At 38.8% G+C, this 21,456-nt stretch overlaps 1 protein-coding gene across 2 annotated transcripts in view; it reads left to right on the top strand.

The window, feature by feature from the left end:
* Positions 1-21,456, top strand: part of PAWR (pro-apoptotic WT1 regulator) — an 83,890-nt gene that overhangs the window by 36,912 nt on the left and 25,522 nt on the right. For both annotated transcript variants that reach the window (XM_030480428.1, XM_030480427.1), the window contains exon 3: positions 5,053-5,181. In XM_030480428.1, coding sequence (XP_030336288.1) covers positions 5,053-5,181 — 129 coding nt within the window. The remainder of the gene's footprint in view (positions 1-5,052; positions 5,182-21,456) is intronic.

The raw sequence follows: 21,456 nt of genomic DNA, 5'->3' as shown, positions 1-21,456 counted from the left end.
TACTGTCTGGACATTGTAATAAAAATTTGTTTAAAAACTATGATTAAAAATTGTGTTTCTGAAGGGGAAATAGAATTTCAAATCATCGAGCTCTGGGATTTTTGTTTGGTTTTGCTGTGTATTTTGGGAGGTGATAACAGAAAGGTTTGATACTGTGCAGAGGTTAGGAAGATGGTATTTAACAGATATCGGGACTGTATATGGTAAAGGAAGGAAGCATTTGGTTCTCAGTACTGCAGTAAGAAGGTGGTTAAAAAGAAACAATGTGTGAAGTAGTTGTCTTCAATTTCCAGTGAACTTTTCCAGGCTTTTCTGAATGATCAGCTGAGGGGAAAAAACCAATGTTGAATCCCCAAATGTGTATTGTTGTAGTTAATTGCCTAGTTACATTTTTTTCCATAGTTAAAAATATTTCTTATATCTTCTTTTGTATTTCTACTGTAGAAGCTTTTAGGAAATGTTTACATTTAGGAAATGTTTACATAGAAACCTTAACACTTTTCCAGCCTCTTGATATGAAGTTGTGATAGTGCACTTTGAACTTCTGCAAAACATTGCACATGTCCTTGTGATAAAATTAATTTTTTTAAACTTTTGGTTTTAATCGTTCAAAGTCATTTCAGGGAAACGTGAAGAAGCCTAGATTTGGGGTTGGAACTAGATGATCTTTAAGGTCCCTTCCAACCCAAACCAGTCTGTGATTCTATGATTTGTTTCCTCTCCTAGATCATTAGCATGGTTAAGAAGCTAAAAACCAGTCAAGATAACTGATGGTGCGTATGTTGCAGAGATTATTGCCCAATGTACCTGAACACGGGGTTTTACTGAGAGTATGGTATCCTCTTGCACATCTTGCTGTACTGGTTAAATAAGTTATTATCTCAAGTGCTCATCATTGTCCAAAAGCCGATGTAGCACAACTATTCCTGGAGTTCTGCAGAACAAATAGTTTGGGCTTGTATATGGTTCAGGCAAAATCAGTTGGGCTAATTAAACCTGCTGAAACCAACCCGACTGACCTTTCATGGAGTGAACTGGGAAGCTCTTAGCTATGTGCTCAGGCAGCAGAACTGCAAGGCAAAAGCAGATTGGTGCAGGAAGGGGGATGGGGGTAGTGACATTTTGACTCTGCACTGTTTCTTCTGAGACAGCTTGTATGCACTCAGAAACTGACCTTTTCCATGTAGGAATACTGCTTGTTTTTATGGAAAGGACAGGCTCTCCCCAATTTTTGTTTGTTCTTAGCAATTCACAAATGTTTATAGGAGGCAAACCAGTGAATCATTGGAAATGTTCTTTGTACATTGTCTCCTTAAACTGCAGGCTGGTAGTATGCTGGAATGTGGGGATATCTTTGTGGCTGTTTCTTTCATCAGTCTGATTCTTTTGAAAGCATCTTATTCTGCTTGTATTTTCCATACTAGAGGTTTACAGAAAAATGTTTATGCTACAGCTTCAAACATTTGCTGAAATGCTAGAAAACCTAAAGAATTTCTGTGGATTCCTTATATTAAGATCAGATGTCGGAATGTCACATTGAATATCTGCTGTACAAAACTCAGATGATTTTAATGGAAAGTAAGAATCTGAAATGGTATGTGCCTAGCAGCAAAATAAAAAAGCAGGGGGAAGGGAATGGGCAGAGAGAATTATATAATGGGTCAGAATTACACCTCGGTGGTTACAAGTCCATTTCTCTGCTGTGCTGACAGAAAAAGTAATTGCTGCATTTATGTCTTTTTCAGTGACATGAAACTAGTTTCTAAAGCAAAGTGCAGTATTTGAGAGAAGCCTGCAATGCAAGCAGTGCAGTAATCCATCTCATTGAAATGTCCCCTGAGCTGAGGCATTTTCAGCTGCAGGGCAGTTTGAACAAAAAAGGTTTTTAGTGTAACAACACTTTGGACATTTTAAATTTTTCAGTAGTAATCAATCTACCAACTGAAATTTGGCTTTTACTGATTTTATTCCTCTAAAAGTTAGTTTAGAATATAAATAGCATTAAGATTTGCGGTCTAACTGAAGTTGATGGAGAAGGGCATAAACAGAATACTGAACATAAAGTCTTATTTTGCTTAAGAAAGCTTATTTCATCGTGAGTCAGAACAAATGGATTTCCTTATTATGGCTAATGGTTATTGAAACAAAATTTAATAACTTTAGTAAAAAGCTGTAAAATGTTAAAATTCCATTGTTATTATCATGTTGACTTGTGCTTAGCAGGCATTTTGTGGACACAGTTTAAATTAGCGTGTGGGTACGTGTGTGTCTGTATGTTTGGAAGGGAAACGTAACCTTTGTGTTTGGCAAACTGCAGAAGGTCCTTGACAATGAGTAGTAATCTGCTTTAGGTCAGGAAGGCATTGACAACCCTAGCCAAATGTGCTGCAGCGGCTGCAGATGGCAAGGATCAACCTGTTCATGACTCTTGTACCTCATTTGTTACAAGGAATAAAAACCTGCTGCTTCTGTGGTTCTCTCCACTCAAACCTGTCTTGGCCCCAGCTGCCTCAGGCAGTGAAGGGGAGTGGGAGCAAGCCCCAGTAGCCTTTGTAGCAGAGGTTATGTGCTCCAAATTCGATTTACAGACTATGACATTTTGTTCCTGTCCAACATGACTAAGAGAATAGTTAGTAGCAGGTGATCTTGTATTGAAAGAGAGAAGAACGTTCTTCCTCACAGATGTAATTGTATTCAGGGAAAAATATTTATGTGGAATGCTGATGGTCTCTGGAAAGCTTACGAGAAGCATGTATCTGAGGGAGAGAATGTGTGAAGAAAGGAGCATTTGTCTACTTAGTTCCTACAAAGACTTTTTTTGAGCTTTATGCTTTTCCTTAAAGAGTGTTGTTTCTTTTTGAGCTTTTTTTTTAGGTGTGTGAATGTTACTGGTCTCTTCTGTCTCCCATCAGTTTTTACCTACACCTACTAAAGGCGGCTCTTCCAAACTCAAGTCAAAACTATCTCTTTCCTTGGAGTTTACCTGGGATCTCCATTCTGTTACATGAAAACTTAGAGGCTGGAAGAACAGTCCAAAAGTTTTCCTGTTTTTCTAACACAGTATCATTTTTCACCTGCATGACATTGGTCTTAATTTATGTGATACCTTTTGTGAGCCTCGTTCTTTCTGAACAAGACCGATTTTGTGAGAACTGAAGATCGCTCCATTTCTTGTTGCAGTGGTGGCTCATTATTTCTTATTTTGTCACTTCAGAATGGATTATTAAGATAATAGGATAAATTAGGATACAGGTTTCAGTTTATGTTACCAAAATTTTTAAGCTTTAAAGGTTAAAAAAAGTAGAGGAAGTTCATTTAAAGATCTCCTAGAATCTGTCATGACAGTGGTTTTGAACATTCTGTTGAAAATGGACCTGAGAGAACCAAATTAAATATTTATAATGATTTTATTAGAAAAGACCACTTATTGAAAGTGGTTTTGAATATGTGGTGATTCGGCTGTAATAATCTTTCAGGTATGCCTTTTCTTAGTGATAGAAGTAGACAGGCCTACATCAGTTGCATTAAAATGGTGGTTAGAAGTCGACTGTTGAAATTGCGTTAGTGTTCTGCCATGAGTGCTACCATAGAGAATTTAAATGGCCTTTACTCAGGCTCACTTAGGTTGACTTTGTTACGTCCACTTTTGGAAACATACCTTTCTAGTTTGTCAGTTTCCTAGCACTTGTATCACCATAGTGTTTACTTTGGAGCAGCTAAAGCTAGTTTTTTATATGTTAGTGCTATTTTCAGGTAGTAAATAACACCATGTTTCTTTTTAAAAAAATACTACATTTCAGCCTCTCATCATATGCTTTTGACACTAGTTTGGTGTCCTGTGGCACAAATGAGGATGTCAGAGATCATCAGTATCTAAGCCTCAGAATAGTGATTTTGGGTTTTGCGCATTAGAAACTTCCACTGAAATAATTTGACATTCATCTTTGTTCTTTTGTAGCCCTGTTCTTTGTTTCTGAAGCTATTGCACATTAATCTAGAAGCTTTTGCTGGTGTTTGAGAATGGTTAGTTCCCTGTGTTTTTGTAGCTAGGTCTCAAACACCTTGTGTTTTAATGTGGAGTGCTGGCAAACAACTTGCGATGTTGTGATCAAACATTTTTGGAGCTTCATGCCTGTTTCAAGTTCGTCTTGTACACATGAGATCGTGTTTTGTTTATTTTTTTTTTCTTTATGTAAATTTGTGCATGTTAAATTAATAAGCCAATCTAGACATAGCTGACTTAGTCTAAAGCTGGTTGAGTTCTCCCTCACATTTTTATCCTGGCCTCAGCATGGCTTTGAGCTGGAACAGCGACAGTGTTACTGATTTCTATTTATTTACTTACTTACTTTTTCTGTCTCTCACCTGTCAGCAGTCAGTGCTTTAGTAACTTAATCCTTTTGAATCCAGGATTTCAGCAAATCTAAGATGAAACATTTCTGTTGAAGAGTCAGAATGTTATATATAATTGTTAGTAATTAATGACTGTCCAAATAATTTAAAAACTATTAATTTTAAATGTTAAATTTTAAAAGACAAAATGAAAAATCAGAGCAAAATTAAGATGGGTGATTGAGACTGACACTTCAGTCTCAGCAGATGCCACTGTCAAAAAAGGTGAGCTGGTGAGTGAAGAGTATAATAAACTCTTTTCCCCTTCTCAGTACTTCCTTGAAGTCTTTTATGTAGAGGTAAAACTATTGCTTATGACAAGCAGTATTCCATTCAAATGGAAAGAATCTCAGGTATAGTCCAAGCTCCTGCTCACAGCAGGGTTAGCACTGAACTCTGACAACATTGCCTAAAGCTTTGTTAAGTTGGATCTTGATTTGATTTTTTTTTTTTTTGCATTAAGAGAAACCAGTTAGTTTTCAAACTTTGTTCTTGGAGATATCAGTATCTGTGGAAAGAAAAGCATTTAAGCAATTAATCTTTTCTGAAATACGAAATTAATCTTCGAAAACATTCATTGAGGTGAATTTTGTGAAGTACAGGAAGCATGTAGAGCATGAATATAAAGACTATTTTATAACTGAATATTTTTGGTTTTAGACCCTTGATGAGTATGAAGATGATGAAGCCGGGCAGAAGGAGCGAAAGAAGGAGGATGCTATTACCCAACAGAATACAATACAAAATGAGAGTTCCAATACAGATACCCCTGGCTCATACTTACTGCAGGTGAGATCCTAACACTTGTTCACTCTGATATATTACTCAGTTTTAAAACTCGTACTGCTGCTTTCTTTGTACTTCTACTTAACAGTAGATTATACCTATATGGAAACAAATGTGAAGTTCAGGAGTTGTCAGATCTGAACACTACTGAGACCAGGCTCTGACAACAGAATCCTCTGTTTTTGTAACGGCATTGAAGATAATGGTGTTGATGTTCACCATAGAACTTATTCTTTGATGAGAGGAAGAGAAACCTGAAGATTCAAGTGAAAAAATGTTCACAGGTCTAGAATATTCAATTAATTGGAGGTAGACTTTTCAAATCAGGACCCAATTTCCTAATTTATTTATTGTCAATTAACAAACTGCTGATTCCGAGATTGAAATAAGCATGTGCACTCTTAGGAAAAACGCTCCTTGCATCTGTGAAACCTCTTTTCTGTTTTTTATTCTCCAGTCCCCTTACCACAGGTTACACTTAGTCCTGCAGCAGCCCCCTCCATCAAAACATTGCCATTTATGCCCATTACACCCTTCTTGCATACCATACTGGCTGCGGCAACGTCCTGTCTTTTTCCTTTCATGCCCTTAGTCTCTTTAGCCAGTCTTGTTTCTCCTCTTCTGTTACGTAACAGCATGGGCAAACCCAGCTTTACACACTGAGGCCATCCAGCTCTGCCTGATGACTTTTAGCAGAGGCAGTAGCATATGCATGGAGAAAAATATACATGAACAAAGCAAGCACATGGTGAGTTTTCAAACCACCCATGACCAGAGGGGGCATCACAGAATTTAGTGGGTCTGGATGCCCTTTCATTCAGAAATTTTGCCCAGTCTTTCATATGCTTGTGGATGCAATTAACATTGAGAAGAGCCTAAGGCTAAGAAGTCTACAGCTTAATTACCTGGAATGTGAAGAACAGTCTCCTTTTGTTTAAGTTGAACCTGTCATTTGCCATCTGTTTCCGTGTGATTTCACCGAGGTGTCCCAGTGGAAGACACGGGGAGCAACTGCTTCCTCTTTATGTGACTGAATGCCGCATGGCCCCTCTCAGCTGCCTGTTCTCTAGGCTGAAGAATTCTGTTTTATGTAGTTGTTCCTTCTACAGGAGCTATTCAATAACATTATGTACTTTCTCCAGTTTGACTAAGTTTTATCTGGCATCAGAAAACAGACCTGAAGAGTTCAGAACAGTATGCAGATGTAGAGTGGTTTAATGGTGTTTTTTGTTTTGTTTTCTATGTCTTTCCTGACAAGTCCTAATATATGCCTGTTTGTCTGCTGAGCACCGAGTTTACTATTTTTTTCTTGTGTGTGTCTAGTGTAACTTAAGATTTCAACTATCTGTGAGTGATAATGCATATGTAAATTTAGAAGCATGTTTACCTTTTGTCTTGCTTTGTGCTTATGTACACTAAATTTAATCTCCTGTTTCACCTCCCAGCCACTCCCAATAGAAAAATCCTGCGTGTTTTCACAGTTGACCCTTGTCTTGTCTGTTCTGAGTAACATCTGTGGACATCTCCTCCCTCAATATATTGAAAAGCTCAAGTCCCAGAAGAGGTTCCTCTGGAACACTTCTGAGTACTCCATCCACTGTGAAAGCTGACCATCAGGGTCCACCGTTATTTCCTGTCTTTTCACCAGTGATTTGTTCACAGAAGGACGTTAGTTCTTAATCTAAGTGTATCTTAATTTTTTTTAAGGCTTTGGAAAATACCTTTTGGAAATGCAGTAGGCAGTCAACCAACTTTCTCTTCTGGAAATTTTTTACTTAAAAAAAGTAACTATTTTACAAATGCCCTGGTGATTCTTCCACAGTATGTCATATTTACTCACATATTCCATAATTGTTTTAGACTTACTAGCACCACTTTATTCAAGTGTGAATGTCAGGCTAACTGGTCTATAGTTCTCTGGTCTGCTTCAGAATCTTCTTAGAGATGGTGATTACGTTAACCACTGGTACTAGGGCAGTTTTAAGAGATTATGTATGATCTTGAGTAGTTTAGCTATTACATTTTATAGTAATATCAATAATTTCTTTAAAGCTCAAGAAGTAAATACCTTCTCAATCTGTCAACTAGCTTTTTTTTTTCATTTTGTTAATTTGTTTCTAAGTTCTACCAGTGCTTCTGTTTGAAAAACACCTTTTGAGTCTTCCGTGAAGAAGTCCTGTGATGTGAGACCCTTACCATGCCTTTTCATGGTGAACACCAATAAAAATATTATGCAGACAAGCTGTCTCCTCTGAGTATGCCTCTTATAACTTGATATATTGTCTTTGCAGATTCTTTAGCAGGATTCCTCATTCTGAAATGTTTTTATGCTTTTTCCAAGTTGTTTGTTAGACTCTTTCTTATTGTGTTCACTGTTTTCACTTTTTCAGCAAATATTCCAGAAGTTGTCGCTTTTGGTTTCCCCTAGTGGTATTATTACATAATGCTTTGGTTATATTCCCATGCCCCCTTTATTTTCATCCATATTTTCTATTCTTCTTGACTAGCAATCTCAGTTTCTATTTACCAGACTGCCTGTATTAATTGTTTCCTGCATGGTTCCAAGTTTGTCACCTCCATATTCAAACAGGCACTACTTCTTTGTTGACAGAGCACAGCAGGGGTGTCCTGTCACTGACAATACAGAAGAGAGTCCCAGGCCTCAGGTCTGGCAAAGACCCAGGGTGGCACATGTACAGAACAGATGGAACTGTAGAAAGTTGTAGCTGCTAAGACTTACTCAGTTTATTACTGACTGTCAACTCGCCTTTTATTAGAAAACTTACAACTTGCCCAATTTGAACAGAATTTGACAGCAGTATTATTTCAGCTTTGATGATTTAGTTTCCTTTTGATTCTACTGTGTGCAAGTCAAGCCTAATTCTGTTCTTCAGAGTTGACTTTGTTTTAGATCTAAGAATTCAGTCAATTCTAGTTGCCATTGACCAATATTTGTTCTAATTCTATCTACTGAGCAAAAGAAGTACATTTCTGTAGTTAGATGTTTTCACTGATTTATCCTTTCTGTTACCATTTTATGAAATTTGTAAATATATAATTACTGCGACTATGGTAAACAAGACAGTAAATATTAACTTCATGTCTGATGGCTAAATATGTTGGTGAATAATCCTTAACCTGATCTTTCAGTTCTGTTTTGACATTGTCAGAAGTTGCTGTTTTCCTTCTCATAGCCAAAATGCACATTGTTTGAAAACTGTGGCTGAAGTTAAAGTCCTTGATCCAAAGCACAGAGCTATGAGAGTTGTTATATCAGACCTGAGAGTATTTTCCCTGATGCAGAACTATTTGGCTGAAATGAGCGCCTCAATTTTTTATATTGGAAATATGGAAGATGATAGGTCTGGCAACATTATAAACACTGAAAAATAATTACAGTCAGAACTGTTACTTAACTTTAGCAAAAGATAGTGTGGAAAGACACACCTCACCAGGTGAATCAACACTAAATCCACTCCCAAACACAAGTATTATATCTGGTCTGACGCCTTTGCTTGGTTTTCCTCCTATTTTTATGCTGCAGTGCTGAGTGGTTCTCAGCTTGTGAGTCAGTATTGTGGACTACTTATGTGTATGGGGATGCAGCCTGAAAGTAATAAGTTATAAAGCCTGGAACTCTTACAGATTAGCTAAAAAAACCTTAATTCTAAGGACAAGCATAAGGTTACTACTTTAAAGTTACTAACTCTTTGAAAGTCTCTTAGAGGACTTGCTGAGTTCCAGCACGTGGAAAAATCCTGTTAGAGTGCTAATTCTCAGAAGACTCCCACCAAAACCACCATATGCAAGGCCTTTGCTTTGCACCAAAGCATTCAGGTTGTTCTGATACCCTGGCCACTTGCCTCCTTAAATTCAGTTGTTAGGGGAATATTTTAGGAGACCAGATGCACAAATATGTGCCCTTCTTGGTGTAATCATGTGGCAGTAGGGTTAACATAACTTAGGTGTCATTACAGAAGTGATAATCTGAGCGTGACAGTATGTTGTGGTGTCTGTATTACTTTATGGTGTTCTTGGAAAATCAGAGAGCAAATTGGGAAAGACAAGAAGATTAATCCAAAGTCAACATAAAGCCTTGTAGTGGAAGACACTTGTGTAGGTCCTCCATCCCTTTAAGCCTTCAAATCACAACTGCTGTTCTTCTGAAAATTATGCCATAATCACACATAACTATCATTCTCAGTACCTTGCAAGGAGTTTGAAATCCTTTACTTCATGTTATCTTTGGTTCCTTTCTGCTAGCATTTTATTTCGAAGTTGTAGTGTCTGTGAATGCTAGTTGTTGTGCTGTGGACGGTATGAACACACTGCAGAAAATGTCATCACCTGTGAACAGTTTGACATTTAAGTGTAAGATATGAGAATAGTCGAGTCAATAGGTATTGACAAAAACACTAAGAAACACCAAGGTCTTTGAGATTTAGGCTGAATGCTTTCCTCTTTCTGGCGAACTTGAACCAAGCATGTCAGAATGATTTTTGCTACTAACATAACTTGGAAATAGAGATCAATTAGAGAGAGTGGGAGATAGGAATTTTTGTGCCTGTGAGCATGGAAAGAGAGTGCTCTAAGTCACTTAATGAAGTTCAACCTTTGTGAAATAAATACTCTGAATCCTTCAAGTGAAAGGTAATGATTTATAAAAATGAGAATGATTTAGGGTATCCTGCTGTAAAAAGGGAATGCTGATCTTTGTTATTTGTCACACAGAAGCAAAATTTGTCCAGTGTATTTTCAATTGCAAGTTAAGAAACTGCAGATCGTAACTATCACTAATACCAATACCTTTTGTGTCTGGAATGACTGCCCAAGATCTCTTTACAGTCATCTGCTAGAAACCTGCTTTTGAATTTGTATTGCTGGCATGAAACTGTCAGGGGAATTTTGCCTCTCAACCGTTCTGAAGCCTAAGCCCCCAGTGGGAGACATGGTTCACTCTTTGTTAAGCCACAGCAACTGTTTTGCTATACCTGATTGCATATTAGATACTGCAGTGAAGTCCAGGACCTCATTCAAGACCCTTGCATTCTATTTTGAAATTGCAGTCATCTTGTTCCAACCATTAATTTGTTTTGTGTATGCAATTGTAATGGGCATTTCTTGGAGTTGCTGTATTGCTCTTAGATTATGCAGCTACAAGAAATTCAGGAAATTAAGATGTTGAATTTTACCAAATTACTTTAAACAAGGTATTTATAAGATATATTTGAGACAGATAAACATCCATACTGAGTCATAGTCAACAACACTAGACAGATTTGCTAGTCAAAAAACTTCATTTGTAGCGTGGAACCTTGTCTTTATACTATATGTTGTATCATGTTTTTGAAATACATTCAAATTACGTGCATTAGTAGACAGGCTAAAGCTTGACCCTAGTACTAAACTCCTGTGGAGCTGTTTACCCAAGGCAACGAAAGGAGAAATTGCTTTAGTTTTCAACTCATAACACTGACTTGCATACACAGTAGTATTGCTGGGTCTTGGATTGCTCTCTTTCTTCATTGTAGCAGCAACGCAAGTGTTTATTCTCTGCAAGAGTCTAGGTTGTGATAGATGCTTGGGTAATCATTCGGCTAATCATTAGGGTAGAAATTGCCCTGTACCTTTCAAGAATCCTTCTTGTTGATTGGAGGTGAGGATAGGATGTAATATCTGCATATTCATCTAATGGTATAATTACAAAATCGTGCCACAACAGATTGGATTCATCGCAGCTAACTTCAGTAGTTAGATAACTGGTGAAGTCATCTAAACTTGATTTATTAGCATGACCGTTTAGTCGACTTGTGCATTTAGTTGTAAGTCATCCAAGAGCCTATGAAGATTGAAGGAAAACCACATCTGATCTTTTTTCAACCTTTTGCTCTAAAAAGCTTAACATTCTACCAGAACATTGCAGGTGATTTCTAAAGGGAGCGTGGTCCAGCTGTACTTGCACAGAAGTGCTCTCATGCAGTTCTGATTGCTTAAATAACATTCTTTACTTTAGATGTGACCCAACACATTGTAATTTCTGAAGCCGTGATATATGCCGTTGTTACAAAGCTGCATATGTTTAATAGAGGCACCTTACAAGCTATGCTGAAAGCAGTAAATGAAGTTGGGGAATAGAAGTCTCTAAGTGACTTCTTAGCTGTGTGACAAACTGTGAGGAATGCAGGGAAGTATTACGTGTATCTCCATTAGGAAACACAGGTGAAAATCTGCTTGACACAAGCTTCCCCAGAGTTTTGTACTTGGATCGTATGCCAAGAATACGCTGCCAAATAAGCTTCTCAACCCACACTCCAGTTTATACCTGTCTATTTTGCATTTCCTGGCTTTTTATTCTGCGCAGCAGCGTAATGTCATACAGCATCGTTTTGCAGTTACTCTCATTATCCAAAGCATGTGGTAATGATGTTCGTATCTATTCATACCTGAACGCAGTTTTTCAAAGATGTTCTGCATCTAGGTTGCATGTAGTTCTTGCGAAGGAGAACGGTATGCGTGCATTCAGCAGTAACAAATCATCTTTTACAAGTACGTTGTCATGATGTTACTTGGTGTTAATTTCTGTCCATAGAGAGAATACAGTTGTGCTACAGATCATGCCCAAATGTGTTAAAGCATGTGTCTTATTTTCTATGCTGTATTTCTTCAGATATTAAGGCAAGGACTATTTTGCATAACAAAGTGATTATACTACTGGTATTTATTTTTAAGTAAATAAAATATGATTTAAAATACAGAAATATGTGAACTAGGAGGAGCTGTGTTTGAGTATATGAAGTCGTATGTAATTCTGACAGATCAAGTTGTGGGACTCTAATATTTGACGGTTAATTACCAGATAATATTCAACTTGGGTTTTCTATTTGCACATTAAGAACATGATCTGCTTCACAGGGATGGTATGAAAACAGTCATTAGTATTTGCAAAGTGCTTAAGTAATAATAGTGGATGCAACAGAAAGACTTGTGAGGACGTTGTATTACAGGTCTAAAAATGCTCCCATAAAAATGGGTTAAAAAGTATTCAAATTCAAGTGTTAAAAGATCGCTTATTTTTTAAAATATATTTGCATCTGAAGTCAATCTGTGCAGTGTTTTTAAAGTAAGTGTCATCAGTTGGAGGGAGTTTGCTGCCCTGTACAGTTCATGACATAACCAGGTACTTCAGCTGTTTAACTGCCATGGTTGATATGGCTTGGGAGACCCAAACAGGAGACCCTGTGATCTGTGCAAGGAAAACAGGAACACAGGAATTCCATCTTTCTGTGATCACATGTGATCAAGCCATTACTCAAGTAGTTTCTAGCAATATGGACATGTTTGAGTATACTAATAGTAAATCAGGCATGGTGGCCACCTTGTGAAAAACAAGCAAATGCAAAATGCTGAACGCTATTTGGTACTCTTTGTGTTTCACCAAAAAGATCTTGTGGAAAAATACATTGTGTGGTGATGTCAGGAAAGGCAGTGTCGTGATGCATGTAGATGAGAGAATCTGAATGAAAATTGCCTAAGTCAACAACTTTCTGACCTGTTCTGAATTGGTTGACTTTGCAGTCTTCGTTTTCTTTAAATAATTAAATGTCTGTATCATTGGACACTGGGGAAAAAGAAAACCAAACCATCCTATGTAGTAATTTTTAAATTAATCTGTAAGGTTAGGACTAATAATGTTGCATGGTGGTCTTGTTTGGTATAACTTGAGGCTTTAAAGCAACTGAATGAATTGTTTTGCAGGAATGAGATTGCTAGTTTTTAGTTTAACTTTGTATGTGTGTGGTTTTTTTAATAGAAACTGCATTTTGAAACAGTGGAGTCTGGATTTCTCAGCTGAATGGGCTATGTCTCTGCCAAAATCCCCTTCCTCTTATGTGAGCAAATTTAGTGCATGTGTTGCCTATGCATAGTGCTGCTGATCCATGCATGTTCAGTGCATTTTACATTCCCAAAGGATCTGCACATGCTCAGCAAATCTGATTCAACTATATTGTGTGTGCACTATCTAACACTGCTGCTTTGAGAAAGTGCTTACCAGTGAAATTGCAGTCCCCTTTGCCCCTAAGAAATGAGGAAGCTGAGAGCTAGCAGTTACTAATGTGAGACAGGAAGGGAAAGTGGATGGCTGTAAACTGGCTATGAGCCAAATCAAGTTGTTTGCCCAGTGATGTGTGGCCTTGAGGGTGCAGGTTGGGTATCCCTACTTTGACTCAAAGCAGATTTAGATTAGACATCAGTGAGAAATTCTTTACTGTGAGGGTGGTGAGGCCCTGGCACAGGTTGCCCAGAGAAGCTGTGGCTGCCCCATCCCTGGCAGTGTTCAAGGCCAGGTTGGATGGGCTTTGAGCAGCCTGGTCTAGTGGACGGTGTCCCTGCCTGTGGCAGGGGGTTGCAACTGGATGGTATTTAAGCTCCTTTCCAACTCAAACTGTTCTATGAGTCTATGACTTCCCCTCTTGCAGGGAAATATTAATACATGGCTGTCATCTTTTGTCTTCATAAAAACTGATCAAAAAGATAAATCTTTCAGTCTGTTTGTGGAAGGCATAATCTGTGTCCAAAGCCTCATCACTGTCAGCATAAATTTGATTACCTTTGACAAGCAATCTTTGCTTTTAGAGGGAAGCGTTCATAATTTTGTATTTCTAACATCTGTGTTCAGTAAAGTTTAATTTAGAGGACAAGTGGTTTAAGCTTAAGATTTTGTTTCAGGAATGCATGTACCCATGAAGTCTCCTGTAATTGAATATTTGGTTTTGTGTGCCTGTGCACATGTACAACTATTCATCACAGAACCTGCATGAAAACTAAAACTGACTCAGGTCTGTATTTGTGGAGGCAAGGAAATGTGGCAGCTTCTTACTCCTGCTTTAGATTCCTGGTTGTGCCCAGGAACTGCACGGGTTTCAGCACAGCCTGCTCTTCAGGTACTTTCTAAATCCTTGTGCAGACCAAGTGAGAAGCAAAATGGGTTATCATTTCTTCCTTGTAGTTTCTCTCAAGTTCAGTTGTGATCCTTCCATTAAGATTTTATTTTGGGGGGCTTTGATTACTTCTGTGTTTTTTTAATATCTGCAGATGTTGCTGCTATGTACTGAGCCTGTATGAGCAGTTGTTTTATTGTTGCACTGTTTGTTTCTTTCACTGTTGAGTTCATGAAGCTATACTCCAGGATTGCATATACAGATGCATTACCTGGTGTTACGCTTGTTTGGAGCCTTTATATGACTATAGCAAAAGGAAGCAGTTTCTCAAATTCTCGGCTATTGTTTTGAGCAGTCAGCAGGGGCCTCGTGAAAGATTGGAGCAGCTGTCCAATACCTAAAGGGGGTCTACAAGAAATCTGGAGGGGGACTTTTTACAGGGATGTGTAGTGACAGGATAAGGGGCAATGACTTTAAACTGACAGAGGGAAGATTTAGATTAAGTGTTAGGAAGAAATTTTTTGCTGTGAGGGTGGTGAGGCACTGGCACAGGTTGCCCAGAGAAGCTGTGGCTGCCCCATCCCTGGCAGTGTTCAAAGCCAGGTTGGACGGGACTTTGAGCAGTCTGGTCTAGTGGAAGGTGTCCCTGCCCATGGCAGGGGGGTTCGAGCTAGATGATCTTTAAGGTCCCTTCCAACCCAAACCATTCTATGGTTGATGATTCTTTTCTTTCCCACAGTTTCTTTTTTTAGACTGACATCACTTTTTGACTCAGCTGACTGAATGCTGGTTTGAGAAGACTGTTTCATCTCTGAAAGAGTCAATATGGAAATTCTGATCAGCTGTCAAAATTAGTGATGTCTAAGTGGGTATCTCCTCCCAGTCTTCTCTTAAAATTTCTTGGGGAGTGGGGAGAAAGGGGTAGCTACAAATTTATTGAAAAAGAAAGGGTTTCCTGCCATATCTGGTTGTACAAATAGATGACACAGCCTGACTGATATAAAAATCTTCTGTAAGGTATGGTAATATTCCTGATTTCTGCACTTTTCTGCTATTCTGTTCTCGAGAGAGAATTTTAGTTAATACTGCTTTCATGCCAGGAACAAGTCTGAAGCCTAGATAACAAAGTTATAAATACTTGCAGGGTGTGTACAGAGGTGGGGAGGATGCTTTTCTGCAAGAACCTACATGGACCAAGGGGATCCTTGCTGAATGTCTTTGTGCAAGATGGAAAGGGCAGACAACTTGCTCGCTATTGCAAAAAGAGGAGCAGAGATTTACACAGCTCTACAGAAATCGACACAGCAATAGTTGTCAAACATTTTTATAATATGGAGCATACATTCATGTTACTCCTACTAAGAGAGTATCAGTGGTAGTGACTTGGATGTGCTTGTGTGTTTAGAAGCTGCATATTCCAGTTCTGTAGTGGTGTGAGGATGAGGAAGGGAGGGAGCCTGCTTCTCTACATCCTTGTAGTCTTGTGTAACTAATGTGATGGCTCAGGAGGGAGGAGGAATCTGGAGTCGTTTGGTGGAGACAGTCTGACTAAATTTTTACTGCTAAAAAGAGCAAGACCTGGGTGTGAGCTCAACTGCTGCACTGCTGGTAAGAGCTTTTGGCTTAATTATTACCAAGGTTTTCTGGCATGGTTTCGGTTCATGCTACCTAGTGCTCTCTTGCATCATACCTGGCGACTGTTTGAGGAATAATGTGCCAGGAACCAGTTCTTGCATGTGGTGTGAACATCGCAGCACCAGGTCTGGCTGTCTGTGTAGTGCTGTGAGGACATGGCTAGCCTTTACTAGCTCAGAAACAGCTGCACGCCTTTAATCAACACACTGGGGTGTGCATCACAGACCTAGGTTTCATGTTATGAAAACACTGCTTTGTGCTGTAGTTCAGCCCTTGCATTATTTTAGATACTTTTGACTGGGGAGGAAACCTCAGGTTATTACTTCGTAGGGACATCACATGGAAGATGGAGGAGACCCACCAAGAAGTGTTTTAAAGTATGGATGTGGCGACTCTGCGTCACTTGGCTTTGGAGCTGCAGAGTAGTCTCTGGCTTATCTGCCTGTACTTAGTCTTTTGTTAGTAGAAGCTGTCAGGCCCATTCTGCTGGTAAACTCACTGGCCAGGCCTCTGTTTTCTTTTCTTGGAGCCAGTACCTGGTAGAGGTGGGAGGATGGTTCATTGTTTGAAACTGCTTCCACTGAAGAAGCTGGTTTTATCACTGGTTGTGTTTCTAATACATAGTGTGCAAACCAAGAAGGCAGCTTGGCTTTCTAAGTGAGGTTGAAAAGTTATAATACTCTGTAAAATAAGAGATAAATCCCATTGAAAATAATTTTGGGAAATTGTATTTTGTCTGCTTGTATGTGTGGACACAGGGTAGTGTGTTGTGAAGGGACTGTGCACATATAGCTCTGTGCAGGATTTTATATTTACACCTGCTGTAAAGTACTTCAGCAAGTTCTGTTTGTGTTTTCACTGTCATCTCTGCTGTGGGTGTCATTCCGTGGCAGCTCTTCTGTGACTCAAGATCCTAGAATCATAGAATCTTTTAGGTTGGAAAAGACCCTTAGGAATTGACACTACTTTCTTAATTTCTCTGAGCTGTAAAGATTTATGTCCATCTGAATTCCATCTTGTTTTAAAATGCTCTCCTGTTTCAGCATCTAGTTGTGTGTTACACATCCTGCGCTTTTTGCTTACGTGTTGGAGGTTGTTCCTCAGGGTTTCTGGCAACATATCCTGTATTTTTTTATGACTGACACGTTGAGTTTGGAAGCTTTGTGCAAGTATTTCCAGGTTCCCTTTCTTCTCAGGGAATTTTAGGAAGCCTGCATTTTCAGTTTGTGACCATTCAACACTAATCCATGAAGTTCATATGTTGGATATAATCACCGTCTGATGGTTTTGCCAGGTCTGCTCTTTCAGTGAGTCACCTGAGATCTAGTCAAGTTTTGTCAGCCTCAGCTAATCTGTTCCTTCATAGCTTTTGTTCTGAGTGCCTGACTGCTTGTCCTGAACCCAGAACTCCTTGTTCTGGCTCTTTGGTGTCAAATACTGCTTGGGTATAGAAATGGAGAATCCTGAATACGGGAAAAACTCTATTCATATATTTCAGTGAGTATTTCAATTTTCTGGATTTTTGGGAGCTGCTTTCTTGTCAGTGACGTTTAACTTCCCTGAGAACTACTTGTTTTACCTTAGGTGTTCTTTTAATCTATTACCTAATGTCGGTGATAGATTTCTTCGTAGGTAAGAGTTGAAGATACTTAACTTCCTGTGCGACGTCAGATTTGATTCCCTAGCCATTCTTGCAGTGTTTCTGTGTGGCCTCCTGCCTCTATGTAAACAGAGAGATGAGTCATAACTCGTTTGGCTTCACAGGAAAAATGCTTATCACTTGCACCCAGGCGTTTTAGCCATGTCTGTGTTAGTTCTTGTTTGAAGTCTTTATTAATTACATATTAATTAAAGGTAGTAGATGACGCTGTAAGAAAAATAATGTTAAGGTTCACTCAAGTGAGTGAACAGAAGTAAAGACACAAATTTTCCCCGACTGAAATTTGTTTCTCCACTCTGTGGTTCTCCTTCCCCCCTCACTTTTCCACTACTCCTTTGGGGTTTGGTTCACTACACATCCTGATCACTAGCAGGAAATAAAGTATTCACAGAATCATAGAATAGTTTTGGTTGGGAGGGACCTTAAAGATCATCTAGTTCCAACCCCCCTGCCATGGCCAGGAACATCTTCCTTCCACTTACCAGGTTGCTCAAAGCACCGTCCAGCCTGGCCTTGAACACTGCCAGGGATGGAGCTTCCACAACTTCTCTAGACAATCTGTGCCAGTGCCTCACCACCCTCACAGTGGAAGACCTGCTCCAAGGTCTCCCCAGAGCCTTCACTTCAGGCTGAACAAGCCCAACTCTCTCAGCTTGTCTTCATAGCAGAGGGGCTCCAGCCCCCTTATCATCCTCATGGCCCTCCTCTGGACTCAGTCGAGCAGGTCCATGTCCTTCATATGTTGGGGACCCCAGAGCTGAATGCAGTACTGCACGTGAGGTCTCAGGAGAGCAGAGTAGATGGGGAGAATCACCTCCCTTGACCTGATCACTCTTCTTTTTGGTGTCTCCTTTTTTCTGAGCAAATTCTAATCTGTAATTGTTAATTTGGTTTATTTTGCTTTACATAGTTATAGGTAATAATTTTGAAACCTGTAGGACATTGTAAACACTAGTTTTATTTAAAAATCACATGACTATGTTTGTTAATCAACATGAAAACAATATGCTACAATCTTAACAAAACAAGGTATTTTATAAAAATACTTACATATAAGTATATAATATATAGGTTTGTAACCCATATTGGCTAAGAAGTATCCCAAGAAGTTAGGCATTAGATTTAATTCATACTGGTTTTCAGGCAAAGAACCACCATGAACTTACATATTCTGATGAGTTTTTCTTCATACAGAACATTCATACATTTTGAACTATGGGATTATGTAAGAGCAGATAAAAATCCTTGTTACGATTTTCAAATTATGTTGCCATTATATGAAATAAGGCCGATCTAAAATTGTGCCACAGTTTAATAATTGGTATATTAATATATTGGATTTTTTTATTCTTCACAATTGGACAGGTAGTTAATAGTTGGAATAGATTAGAGACAGGTAACGTGTATTTTTGGGAACATGGTGCAAATATATTTCAGTAGGTCTGGATAGAATGAATGTCTTCACAGCATGCTTCAATGTTGCTGCCCATGCTTCAGCCTGGCTGGCTGCTCTTCAAGGCGCTCGAGTGCCTTTGAACCATGCTTCCCCCTTGGTGGGGCTCAGAAAGGAGCATCATGCCTGTGTCTGCTGGTGTGGTGCCCAGGCAAGCTGTGTGTAGGAATGGTTGATTCACTCTTCAGGAGCCAGACAAGGCCAGTGCTGAGCCAGAGCTCATAGGTACCCTTGGGTCCTGGCAGATTCTGGGAAGAGGCGTTCTTTGCACGGTTGTCTTCATTGCTCCTGATTGGTAGAAAAGCAAAGCCAGCATAGGAACAGGCTTTGCGCGCATGCATGTTGAATGTGCAGTACTTCACTGAGGCTCTGCTCTGTCAGGTAAAGAGAACTGCAGTGTTCTTTCCTAAGACATCATTCATCCACAGTCCAGAGACACACATCACAGAGAATTACATGTTTTGAGATTTTCCTTTTAAAAAAAGAAATCTAACAGCTTTTCTTCTTAGTGGATTGCAGAGTCAAGAGGTAGAAGAGACTGCCTGGAACCTCATTGAGATGCATGAATTTCATATGGGCTGCAGTGAAAGTCAGAATCAGTCTAGGGAACTGGCAACTTGTAATTTATTTTTAGGTTGCTCTACATCTGTAGAGGTGTTTTCTCTTTGGGTCTTCTGTTTGGTTTCTGTCTCTCTGCAGATGCATGATGGCATTTTTAGGTCTTGCTTGCCTCTATCAACTGCTTCACATAGAAGAGGTTGTTCAGTATTGCTGATCTGGAATTAAGCATCTGTGTGCCGCAATACCAAAATAGTTCTAGCAATTGAATTTTAATCTCCAGAATACAGGAATGTCTTTTTCCTGCTTGAAATTTTATTCTGTTGTGTGTTATTCATTATGGCATGTTTTAAAAAGATCAGTTGGATGTAAATTAAACAAGGCTCTTTTAAAATGTGTTGGTTTCAACTTGCCAGAGTACAAATCAAAGGAAGATCAAATATGAAAAATTTTGTCAGGATGTTTAAGAACAGTAGGTCAGCTTTTGTTTTTGTTTAATCTTACCAGGTTCCTGTTTCAGTTTATTTTGTAACTGATTAATAGGTGGTGATAACTTCATGCTTTCTTAACAGTTTTAGAAATAAAAAGTTCATTTTTTGAATGACTGCTTATAAAAGAGATTTATCGAGTGAGTGAAGAGTGTTTAAGGTCATCCGTAGGAAATCCACACCAGGAAAAAAATAAAATATAATGAATCTTGGAAATAGACGTAAAATCTTGGCAGCAAGGAGAGTAAGGGGAGGGAAAGGAGCCTGGAATGGTTTTGTACATACAGGTATTCTGTCTAAGTAGAGATCTAGAAAGTGCACTGTTACAAGGGGTCCAAGTAGTTGGGTGATATAATTGCTGCTTTAAGCTTATTGAAAGCATCTGAGAGTGCTTCTGAGAAGAATGGTTTCTGTGGAAATACTGAGTGGAGTTTTCCCTCCCCCTCCCTTTTCCAAGTGGTGATAGAATTTCCATTCAAAGTTGGATTTGTGTTGCATTCCATGAAAAACATCTCTAGACATTTTCAAGGGGTTTAGAATCAGGAATGGAAGGTAATCTCCATGACTGTTGCTCCTGAGCAATGCTTTGCTTTTGGGGAATTTCGATGGAAGGGGAAACAAGTGTATTTCAACATTCTTTCTACTTTTTACACCTGCTATTATTCCTGGTTTGTATTAGGATCAGATTGTCTTTCAGTTGTCAGGCATTCAGGTATAATCTTACTTTAATATCTGAACGGAATTTTGCATTGCAGAAGATACATAACTGTGGTTTCCTAGGAAATGGCAACGTAAAGTTGTACTGAATGTAAGAAGAAAGTAAATGTAGTTATTCAGGATGTGACTCAAGGAGGAGTTTGGAGTTAAATTAATTGGCTGGATGGAGATAGAATCTACCTGTTCCTTCATATGTAAAAGGGCAAGATACCCCAGCAACAGCCCTTCTTCCTGCATGCAGCAATGTTATATTTCCACACATATTCAAATTTGGGTTGCATATGAAAAAAAATAGTTTTGGTGGCCTAATTTAAGTCAAAATTTAACCACGCATATCATTATGTAGTCATATCATTGACTACATAATACATATCATTATGTAGGAATATCTTTACATAGTCATAATGCTAATGTACGGTCAAATTCTAAAGCACTTCATGTATTCTACATGCCAGTGTATGTACCAGCGTACCTTAAGAGCCTGGTTTGATCCCGGTGATTTGCTTTAATTGTTTGCAAAACTTATAAACAGTGTTTCAAGGTATTCCAGTGACCCATTTTCCTAGTCCAGCTGACCTCCAGAGTTTGTTCATGTTCAAAAGCAATGTTTGTTGGTGCATTTTAACTAGTGGATTTGTAATGGTAGGGTTAGTTTAACATCTGGAAATCTTTGTCAGACACTTGTAAACACAGAGAACTATTTATTTAAAGCCTGATGACTAGCTTGCTTATATACTCTCTGCATTGGGCAGATGAAGTACCAAGATGAACCAGGAGCAGAGAGGAGAGTTAGCAAAGTTGCCTACATCCTCATTTGGCAGAAATTTA

Source organism: Strigops habroptila, chromosome 3, assembly GCF_004027225.2.
Source record: "Strigops habroptila isolate Jane chromosome 3, bStrHab1.2.pri, whole genome shotgun sequence".
Taxonomy (NCBI): domain Eukaryota; kingdom Metazoa; phylum Chordata; class Aves; order Psittaciformes; family Psittacidae; genus Strigops; species Strigops habroptila.
Note: the sequence above shows the minus strand (reverse complement) of the source record. Positions and strands in the feature narration are given on the sequence as shown.